A 10,734-nucleotide genomic window follows, 5' to 3' on the forward strand; every position below is an offset into this window, starting at 1 on the left:
TATGCACTGTAGAAAAAAAAAACTTGTTTGGCCCATAGGTCACTTGGATTTCACAACATTGTTCTGTCTTGAAATGGTCAAAAGTAGAATAAACATATTATTATTTTCAGTAACCGCACCTTCTGTTGCCCAATCACGTAATTTTGACGCAACTCTCTACCAAAAGTATTCAACAGGTTACTTCAACACTTCCTTCCCAAGAAACTTCGTTGAACACCAGCAATCAAACTGTAATTAAAGTTGATACAAATTTTCCCCTCTCCCAGCCAGCCTCCAAGTTCGACTTTCGCCTCAGTTTCTGATGCTGTGATAAGATTATCGCCATGGCCTTTTGAACTTATCAGCCTCTCCATCCCTTGCGAGTGTATGCTCTCAGCTCAGTGGGAAATATTTGTTTTAGCTACACAGGCCTTGCTCACAGAGTAATCCAGAGGACGCAGTCCGAACAAATGTCATCGAATTTTGTGGCTGCGTTACGGTTGTTGTTGTTGGATTTTCCTAAAGGTAGCAGGCGTTATATATTTTTTTCAGGCGTTATGTTTTTGAACGGATGTTTTAATTAAATCTAGTAGCCAATAATTAAAAATAATTTGCTGTCAAACTGACTTTCGTTTTGTTTAGCAAAAAAATATTCGACGGGCCGATCGTGAAAAAAAAGGAAGGTGTCCTGTTTTGGTGAAGGAGACCTCGAACTGACCTCGTCTCTGGGCCATCGGAAAGTCAGCTTTGAAGAAGTGTCCTGTTTTGCTGAAGGAGGAAATCCGCCAAGCTCGGAATGCGAAGAAATGTTTATGTGTTTTTTATATATGTTTGAATATATTTTGGCAAATAAAACTATAAACTCGGCTATAAATTTAATTTATATAATGGAAATTGTTTTTAATTCCAAATGAAAACCAAACGGAGGAAGTATAAAATACGAGGGACATGTTTTTTTGGGAGCTGCGGGGTTTTTGATAGCAAGAAAACTGTTTAAATCAGTTAACATTGGTCACATCAACTCCCCCTCCCCCCTCCAAGGCCGGGAACACAAATGCAATGTATCACAAATCAATAGAATTTGGAACTTCGAGCGATGGTACATTTGAGAGTGGATTGAAAGATGGGCTGCGAATCGATAACTTAATTCACAACTCTGGTCATTAAACGTAATCCAACACCTACTCGGAATTAACCTCTCGGTAGCATTTCAATCAAGCAATTAATCAGCCACTGGCGACGTACGCAAACCTTTGCAAGCCGAGGTGCAAGCCAACTTACCCATCTGCATGCATTCAGCGGTATTTTTTCCAAGACGTTAAGACGCCCTGCAGCTCGGGAAACGCCTTATCCAATATTTACCGGAAAAACAGATAACAGTTCGAAAGCAACCTAAAAATTATGAATTTTCAACTGATTGAGTCGGATTGAGTAATGTTTTGAATGTCTGAAAAGGAAAACTGTCATTGAAAAACGTAACGCCTCTGAAAAATCCAGTGAACTAAGATAGCAAAGAAATAGCTTCTCATGCTAAGTTTTTCCTGAAGGGGGGATGTACCACGATGTACCGCGTAACGCAACCATAAATTAAATGCCAGTGCTCCCTCTGGATTACTCTGTGCCTTGCTCCTTTCCAACAGTCTTCTACTGCTTCACCAATTTAAGCGTATATGCAAACTTGTTCCGTTCGTCTGCACTTCAAGCATAAATTCGGAATCGTTGGTACCGCGGTAGGTAGAACTGCTAATATGTCTGCAATTACACAGCTCTACATAATTTAGCTATTATTTAACCGTAAAATATCTATCCATTCAAATATACTTACTAACAAAAAATTTCATCGCTTTATTTTTTCTAAACTAAATCATCCTGCTTCGGACTAAAATTAAACTATTCGTCTTTCTATCCTGTAACTCACTATGTGCGCAGAAAGCAAACAAGCATACATTCACCGATTCCGGCCAATAATGCTCAGACGGACGGCAATCAAAAATGTTCTCTCACTCTCTGTTGGACTACATTTGGACGGGCAAACAACACCCCCAAAGTACGTGACTATTTCGTGATTGGTTAGGTGAACCGATTTTTACGGCAGGCACTTCCGTGATTTGGACATCGTTCTTTCGTGGCGGTGAATTTTGAGGGTTTTGTCGTACACATGTTTTAAGTTACAACAAATATGGAATATTATTATTAGCTGACAATAATTTTAAATACAGATTGAAACAGAGATTAATTGTCCAGACTTGATAGAATGGGATTAGACAATCATCACGTTGCATGCGAAATCCAGTCTGCAATCCGCTAAAATCACCGTATCCTAGCGAAGCGAAACCAATCAAACTTTCCTAAAAAATACAGTGGACTCTCGCTGTGTCGATATTGAAGGGACCGTCGAGAGCGGGCCGTATCAAATTATAGAACCAAAAATCAACGCATGCTATTTGAAGCGACTGGAAAATTAATTGACAGATGGATCAATATAGATATCAAAAAGATCGACAGCCAGAGAGCCGACTATTAGTATGTGCAGCAAATTGCAAAAAGAAAATTGTTTCAGCACGATAAACCTTGTTGGAGAGGATAATTCCATAACACTTCATCCCAAAATTTAAGCTGTTATTTTTGACCAAAAATTAACTTAAATATAATTCTGTCCAATAGTACAACATCGAGGATCCCCAAACGAAATATCAGCAGTCTCAAAATGTTGAGCTGTGTTTTCAAGTGTAACCAAGCAATTAAAGCTAAATAGGTAAGCAAGCAAGATTTGGCAATTTATCAAATTATTTAAAAAATAATACTTTTAGCTTTATTTGTATCGGTCATATTAAATTTTAATATTACAGCGTCGCTGTCAATTTCATATAGCGGCGCTTCGAAAGTTGTCCGTATCGGCCGTCCAGGTATCGCTAGTGTTGCATTTTTCCTTATGACATTGTCTCCTCTCTCTGCTAACATATGATATTTTGTGTGTGCCACCCCGGAATTGCCATCTCTTTTCAGCGTACATTTACGTCATCCAGCTGTCAAATATTTCTACCCTCAACCGACCGATGGCTCTCCAGCCATTTTTCACTAGGTGTACAGGGTGGCATTAGGTAGTTGTGTGGTGAATCCCTCGGAACGAAAATATCTAAAAGAGAAACTAAAATCACAACATATAATATTTACCCATCGATTCTTACGATAACAAAGTCCGTATTGCTCGGAAAATTGGACTCCGGGCAATCTCACTGGACTTTAAGTGGACATCGATAACCCGCTGATCCAAGGTGGCGCCGACTTTGCACAAGCACCATCGAACCCATGTGAAAAAAGAGGAAAAAATCCAGCTCTATGTTTTGAACGATACCGCTGCGACTTGTTCACTTTCTCCTCCTCATCGGTGCAGCACCCACTTCTCTCTTTCTCTCCATCTCTCTTCGTTCCCGGTGAATGCAACACACTGCCTGCTGCGACTGGACTACCTCGACAGATCGGTCTAACGCAAGTAGGAACGAGTGAGAGGGAAGAAAAAGTTTGACTGCGAAAAAAATAGAAACCTCTATCGCAGTGGCCATTGCCGTCACCATTGGCGATAATCGCCCCGCGGACGAGGAGACGTAGGCAAACTTGGAATTCCTGCGATTGCTTTGATTTGATCAACTTACGGAATATACGTAAGATCATCGATACGTTCGTAGTGTTTGTTCGTGTTTTGGAGGTTCTGGTTGCCTGGACTAAGGATGGCCTCATCGGGTGGAGTGGATATTCAGATCGTGTCTATGCCGAACTTGCAGAAAATTGAAAAGTTTATGCGGGATTCATCGTATCGAGAAACTCTTGAGCTGAGTGCATCGTTCAACACCCGGCTTTGCGTCGATCGCCGGATGCGGTTACCATTTTTCGATTCTCAAACCGGTGTAGCCCAGAATCACAACCGTAGTTTGTATGTGGCCCATTGCAAACGAATGCCCGGACATCGAGAGGGTCAGCTGTACACATATCCGGCCTCACGGTGGCGAAAATCAAAGAGGCAATATTTGACCAAATTACAAAATTTGCGACCCTTTAGCAATCTAAAGGCGGCCGGAGGAGGATCAACAAACGTATCAGTAGGGATTTCAGTGCCAGCTGCAGTTGTACGCGAACCAGGCGAAATTGCCAGCGAACAGTCCGATTTTAACGCAACCCTGCTGGAGGAATCGTCCATGGGTGCCACAGGCGACACGGACAGTAAAGATAGTCACCAGAACTCTGCTGTTCAGTCCAAAGAAGAACCTTTGCCTAAGGATTGGTACTATGACGAGATGGCGTTGAACGATGATGACCTGGATGATGGAGAAGGTGGAGATTCGGATTACGATTACAACGTCAACGGATACAAACGAAAGGGTAAGAAAAGCAAGCGATCCTCCGGTGCGGGAAGGCGATCGAGGTCAAACCAAGCAGCTACCGCTGCTGCTGCCTCAGCGGACTTTGACGCAGCCGGATCTCCCGGTGGTTCTTCATCACGCAAAGGGCGATCCGCGGGTAGCAGTGGCACCAAACGAGGCCGGAAACGAAACGCCAAGGAATCGACCACGGTTTCAGCGGACAAGGGACTGGAAGATAGCTTGAACGAGAGTTTAGCAGAACCACCTTCGTTTGACTCGGTGGCAGCTGCGGTGGATTTTGGGGAAAACGGTGAAAACGGAGCAGGCTTTGGAGGAAATACGGACCTAAGAAATTATCGAAAATACCTGTAGAAACAAGGTTCTACTTCGGAGGTGAGATTTATTTATCTGGAAAGCGCAATCAACTTTATAACATTTCTTTTTTTCTTTAAGGTACCTTTAACATCATGAGAAAATACGACGAAGAAAGTGAGGGTGATTGTATTTATACGAATGGATCAATTCTCTTGAAAGAGAAGAACTATTACAAATATTCAGATATTCTCATCTATTTTGGTATAAAACAATCAACGAAAAAGATTTTTTTAAAGCAATTTTCACGATATACATTTGGAAAAAAAAATATTTCAATATTCTTATTCTGGTCATTAAAAAAATGTTTGTGTTTCCTTATGTTATATATAGATGGCAAAAAAAAATCAACCTAATTCGTCAACATTATTTACCAAAAGTTCATTAATCGAACAACAAATCAGCAGAAATAAAAACGCATAACACAGCTCATTGTCTGTTAAAATTGGGCTAACCAGAGCTGTCTGTCAGTCAGTCAAAATTAAGTTTTCGGTCATAAATGCTATGACACCAAGCATCTTCATTAGGATATAAATCCAAGGAGGCATCTGTTTTTTTAAATGTTTCCATAGCATTTGTGCCAGAAACTTGAGCTTGTATTTTTTGTCGGAAATTAGCTATAATTTGACTCTGTCATGTTGGGATAGCTTTGGAAAGTCCAAGTCTAGCAGACTATTAAAATGTTGTATGACCGAAAATCTAAATCTTTATTGTATGTTTGTAACTGTTAGAACTGTTATTACTTTTTGAGTGTTCCTTCATCAACCATGTACAGATATGAAATAGAACACACACAATCTACATAGATTTTTGTTTGAAGATTTCACACTTTACTATTTAGAATACTTACACACAAACCAACATTCATGTAATTCTTTCACGGACATCCATAAACGAAACTGTTATAAAATTCTCGTAAACCAAGTTTTCATTAAATCTTTAGCTTGCGGGATGTTGTAATGTAAAACTCTGTACACACGTCACTAACCAGAAAAATGACACGATTGATGCAATAGATGTTGAGTCATAAAATCTACAGAATTAAAAAAAAATCATTGTTTAACAAGAAGAAGCAGAAAGCAAAACTGTCAAAGATCAAATATACTACTAACTTTATGTTGCAATTAAATTGAATTCTTCTTATTATATATTTACTTATTCTACATATAATCGTCTGTTTTTCTGCTATTTCGAGGAAGGTAAAAAAACCACGCAAGAAAAGGTTTTAAACAAAAAAAAAAAAGCACAGCAAAAATTAAACACTGTAAATTTAATAAAGTTATAATTGGATTAAGTGTAGAAGCATGTATAGTACTAGATATTTAACCAGAAGCCAATAAAGAAGGAAGTATTTTCCATTACTAAGAGGCTGGTTTGACTTGTTTGAAGAACTTTTCTACGCCGCAGAGATGATTTTTTGCAGTGGGTTGAGTTTGAGCAAGGAGTGTTTACACAACAACACAATTCTGAATCGACAAGGCAATTAATAAGGCACATTTTTATTGGTTTTCAACCGAGTACAACAGTAATAAATAACTAATTAACAATCTCTCTCCTTAAATTCTAGTTTGTCACAGTTCCACTGCCCAGTGACCGCATCAGTTGGTAGCACTCCTGCAGTCGTTTCTTGTCGCCAATCTTCTCCAGCGTTTTGGCCGCCTCCTGCAGCATACTGGTCCGTTCCCCGGGTGCGGACAAACACGGAGCCGGAAGGTGCTTGCAGGCGACGTACAGTGCCGCTGCCCTTTCGCGGCCCCCAACCAGCTGCTGCGAGCTTCGATCCTTGCCACTGCAGATGATCGATGCTCGGGCGTACCGCTGGCGCAAACTGTGGCCCAGCAGTTGCTGCGTCGGTCCCGGGGCGGCCCCGGCCATCAACCGACACACGGCCTCGTACAGAAAGACCCGGGATTGGGCGTTCTAGGGTTTGAAGAGAATCGTTAACATTGAATCGGGGAAATTGGCGGCACGCAAATTACCGGTATTTGGTTGGTCACAATGCGCAGCGAGTTAAGATCCTTCTGGAACTTTGCTAAAACTACACCGGAAACTGGCACGTACTCTCCGCACTGGCTTTGGAATTTTTCGTTGTCTGATTCCCAAAGAGAGGTTCGAGCCTCCAGCAGCCAATCGCACGTCAGCAGTTGAGCGAGCTGATTACGAAGAAAACACATTATCATTATTTTTGCAATCAAAAGCACGCATAGTTCTTCGCTCAGACACACACAGACGATTGTGCCCCAATTCCACCTGGTTTGCATTGCAGAAGTACTGCACTGGACTTTTCGAACGCAAAACGTGCAATGCAACTACAATGCACCCACGTGGAGGGCATTTGGAGTTCCTAATATAACACAACGTTTGATTTCAGCGATTCTTACCATATTCAACCTAACTGGACTTTTGCAAATGTTGGTCGTAAGGCTGTCTTCCAGGTATTGGCTGCCAAGATTACAGCTTTTGAAAACTTGCACAGAATCATAATGTGGTTTGTTTCTAAAAAAGAAAACATATATTAACAATTTTTAAAATTTCAGCACGAGCACCGTAGCAACTTACAAAAGAGATCTCTTGGCATTAAAGGCTGCGAACAGTGCCTTTGGCAGAGTATCTTCACTCTTGGACATTTCCGGGGGTATGTTTTCAATGTGTGGGTACAATCTCTCAGCTTCGGAGTCTTCACCGAGCAGCCAATGGGCAGCGATGCTCAACAAGCTGGACCACCAGTGGGCAAGCCGATCTTGGCAGCAATTTTCACCCAGCACACACTTGTCGAAAGTTGTTGGGGCACGTTCCACGCTGAGGCAGTTGTTGAGCAGTTCGGTAAAATGAAGCACGTTGCTGATTTGGCACCCCGAATACGGATAGCTGGCCGATGTCGACGGCTTTCCGTTGTCCGATTGATCGTCTTTTGGTGTTATGGTCTTTTCTTCCCCTGAGCTTGGTTGAGATTTTTGCAAGAAGGCAGCACTCGCATGTTTTCTACTAATTTGTCCCGATCCAACCAGGCACTGGATAGATTTTTGAAGCAAATTTTCCCGGTAATCCCTCATCATGTATTCAAGTGGATCCGCTCGGTTTGCTAGCATTGTGAACATAAAATCCGAATGTTCTTCGAATCGCACCGCATGGTTCGTGAGGAATCTAAATCCATACGACGTAAACGCCCAGCTAAACTTGCCGGAGGCCTGATCGCACCCACTTGCCACCTGCCTGGCTTTGGCCAAATAGTAACGGCAAAAGTACTGCATGAATCTTGGGTAGCTCTTTTTAACGCGCAATGCAGCCGTAATGTATATTTCGATAGTGTCCTCCGGTGAAATGACCGATGCCGCAGTTTCTGCCATATTGACAGCATACAAAGACATCATGAGGCCGTTCGCTTCGGGTTGGTCCGAAACCAGCGATAGTTGATTTAAACGGTGAAACAGTAAAGCCAATTCCTTGGCCGAGTTCAACGCGTCCATTCGTTGTGCTGCTGGTTTAAACAGACCCCCGGTTCGACGTGAAAGCCAGCGACCTATGTAGATCCTGTGAAGAAACATTCGCACAAATTGCCAACAAGTTGCGGTCGCCGTTTCAAATCGACTCCTGGGAAGAGTCAACCCAAAAGATGCTAGACATCGTTTAGCTTCTTGCAGTGACACTGCCGTGTTTCCACGTTCAAAGTCCAAATCTGACTGTTTCTTATGTTTCCAATAGTCGGTAAATGATTTCGAGCGAGGCGATAGAACCGGATCTCCATGTACGAGCATCTTCACCAAAGCAAATGACACCAGTGCAACGTTCAGCGTGCAAACGAAAATCAAAGACAAAAGGCTGCTCCACGAAAAAATCGTTTCATCAACGGCCAAAATCCGACGACTTGTAACGGGATCAAGCGAATCTTGATCGTCAAATTTCGTCGAAATAAAGCTTCCAAAGGGATTAATAACCAACACTGCCAGCATAAACATGCAAAGCGTCAGCCGTGAGTGAGCAGTCATGCCTCGTACATTTGAAACAATTTCTTCCTCGTTCATGGAGTCTTCAGGTGATCCGTACGGAGATGGAGGCATCGAGTTCGAGTCCGAAGTGTGCGAAGGCGACAGTGACGGATTGGACGATTCATCGCTTCTTGGAGGCGTAATTGGTCCACTCTGTACCATTTCGTCGTGTACATTGCCAACCAGCAGGTCTTTGAGCGAGTTTTTGCGGTTGGTCATCTTCATTTTCAGGTACATGTTTTCCTGCTTGAGGTTATTGTTCTGCTTCTGCAAGTGTCTGATGTGGTCAATGGCTTTTCTCAGGATGGCAGATTTGTTCAATTTGGCATCGACGCCAACGACAATATTCTTCAGCTCCACAATACAGCTGTTGATGGAAGTTCGGTAACGTCTCTCGATAGCGTTATGTGCTGACCGTTTGACCTCCTTTACCTTGGGTTGCGGCGCCGGTTGACCGGACAGAGGCAGACGATTAATCTGTAACTTGGCCGCATTTTCCACTACGGGCGAAACCGCCGATGTGGAGTCCAACACAAGCGGAATTCCGGTTGTTAAAATTGTATGAATATTTGGCGTGTTTGCTGGATTAGCTTGAAGCATGACTGGCTTATCTCCACTTTGGAAGGCAAACACCTGTTGCATCAAAGGAACAGTCGTCGTTGAAGAAGTTTTTGCTGCCGTTGTCAACAGATTTTGTACTCGCATATTTGCCGGTAAAATATTCTGTGGAATCGTGGCAGGAGCGGGAGTAACAGTTTTGATGTAAGAGTAGCCAGTTGGGGCACGTGTGTTCTGGAGCAAAATTGTAGGTGCGGTAGCATTTTGCTGGGTAAGAACAATCGGTGGACTCGCACTTGTAGGTTGCTGATGATGTAATATTGGTTCTTGTTTGACATTGACATTACTGCTAACAGATATTATAGGATCGCGTGACACCAAATTGTTGTAAAACTGCTGTGGTTGTCCATTCTGTAGCAAACTAGTATCTTCCTGTTTGATATCGAACGACGATGTTGCCGTCTCAGTGATCACGGGCGATGTAGTCGAGTCGGGGGACATTACGACATTGTCCTCCCAGCTGTACTGGCTGAGAAAGTCCTCTCCCATTATGTTAATCAACTTTTCCTCGTTTAGTTGATCTAGAAAGACAAACTTTTCGACTAAATAACTAACTCCGATAAACTTTCCCGTTCTACTTACACATGTCCGCGATATCGTTGATATCCAGCTCATCTCCTCTGAGCACGTTTTCGCCTAGGTCCATGGCGATGGTGTCGCCCGGTGGGATGCTTTCCCACCCCTTCACTGAGCTGCTCATATTTATTATTTTACCAAATCACTGCGAACTCATTCATTTAAACTTTTGATGATGATGAAACTAGGCGCCGCAGTTACAGTGAACGCAAGTAACGATAGATGAACCGCAAGTGGCGGAATGGAAAGAGAACCACACCACCAGATTGACCAATCAGCGCGCAGAACAGAGTATCGTATGATTTTCACGACAACCGTGACGTCACTCACAATAATATAACCTTAACCGCGGCAATGGCACGGGTTTCATTTGCGAGAAATGCCCATAACTTATGCAACAAACATACAGTTTTTGAAGATTAATTAATAGTATTTGAATCACTCATCATTACTTGTTAAGTTAAGTAATCAAATCTTCAACTGCCTGCCTGTACACTTCTGTTTTGTTAATCGTTGCCCATTCCCGTCCGCGCGAGAACCCTTCTGTCAAAATACTGATTTTGTTTTGCAATGTAGCAGAAATGGTTCCGAATGAAAGCGATGATGTTTCGTAGCAACTGCAAGAACCGCGCATGTCGCCATCTGTGAAGGAATAGCGAACTCTACTAGAGTTTACAGTACACACTAAAAAATTGGGAATATTACACCTGATGTAATCATAAACTCAACCGACATAAAAAGAACGTATCGGATTATTTAACCTAATTTTACATCTGATGAAACGTAATCGTAACCAGAATCGTCTAAATTGAAGCCTTGTAATTTTACATTGACCGCTCTGGTTG

At 42.4% G+C, this 10,734-nt stretch overlaps 2 protein-coding genes and 1 long non-coding RNA gene across 3 annotated transcripts; 1 reads left to right on the forward strand and 2 right to left on the reverse strand.

Annotated features, from left to right (window-relative positions):
- Positions 1-2,748: 2,748 nt before the first annotated feature.
- LOC119766726 lies at positions 2,749-3,302 on the reverse strand. The gene is made up of 2 exons (XR_005277079.1): positions 3,168-3,302; positions 2,749-3,115 (listed from the first exon to the last, which is right to left on the reverse strand). It is a non-coding gene; the product is annotated as an uncharacterized LOC119766726 (long non-coding RNA).
- Positions 3,303-3,496: 194 nt separating this feature from the next.
- LOC6052655 (zinc finger protein ubi-d4 A) lies at positions 3,497-6,074 on the forward strand. Its single transcript, XM_038252187.1, has 2 exons — positions 3,497-4,730; positions 4,791-6,074. Exon 1 carries the CDS (start codon positions 3,708-3,710, stop codon positions 4,707-4,709), a length of 1,002 nt encoding a protein of 333 aa, XP_038108115.1. The 5' UTR covers positions 3,497-3,707; the 3' UTR covers positions 4,710-4,730; positions 4,791-6,074.
- A 108-nt stretch (positions 6,075-6,182) lies between these two features.
- On the reverse strand, positions 6,183-10,436 carry LOC6052656 (sterol regulatory element-binding protein 1). The gene is made up of 5 exons (XM_001868855.2): positions 9,896-10,436; positions 7,269-9,834; positions 7,091-7,205; positions 6,689-6,862; positions 6,183-6,629 (listed from the first exon to the last, which is right to left on the reverse strand). The coding sequence occupies exons 1-5, from the start codon at positions 10,011-10,013 to the stop codon at positions 6,273-6,275; spliced, it is 3,330 nt and encodes a 1,109-aa protein (XP_001868890.2). The 5' UTR covers positions 10,014-10,436; the 3' UTR covers positions 6,183-6,272.
- Between the last annotated feature and the right edge of the window lie 298 nt (positions 10,437-10,734).

This window comes from Culex quinquefasciatus, chromosome 1 (genome assembly GCF_015732765.1).
Source record: "Culex quinquefasciatus strain JHB chromosome 1, VPISU_Cqui_1.0_pri_paternal, whole genome shotgun sequence".
Lineage (NCBI taxonomy): Eukaryota > Metazoa > Arthropoda > Insecta > Diptera > Culicidae > Culex > Culex quinquefasciatus.

What these genes read in the sequence shown, in the direction of transcription:
- LOC6052655 (XM_038252187.1), top strand. Translation starts at nt 3,708, where the DNA reads ATGGCCTCATCGGGTGGAGTGGATATTCAGATCGTGTCTATGCCGAAC.
- LOC6052656 (XM_001868855.2), bottom strand. Translation starts at nt 10,013, where the DNA reads ATGAGCAGCTCAGTGAAGGGGTGGGAAAGCATCCCACCGGGCGACACC. An exon ending in AATGCCAAGAGATCTCTTTT is followed by an intron (nt 7,206 to 7,268) that starts GTAAGTTGCTAC and finishes TTTCTTTTTTAG; the next exon opens with AAACAAACCACATTATGATT. An exon ending in GTCCAGTTAGGTTGAATATG is followed by an intron (nt 6,863 to 7,090) that starts GTAAGAATCGCT and finishes CTTCGTAATCAG; the next exon opens with CTCGCTCAACTGCTGACGTG.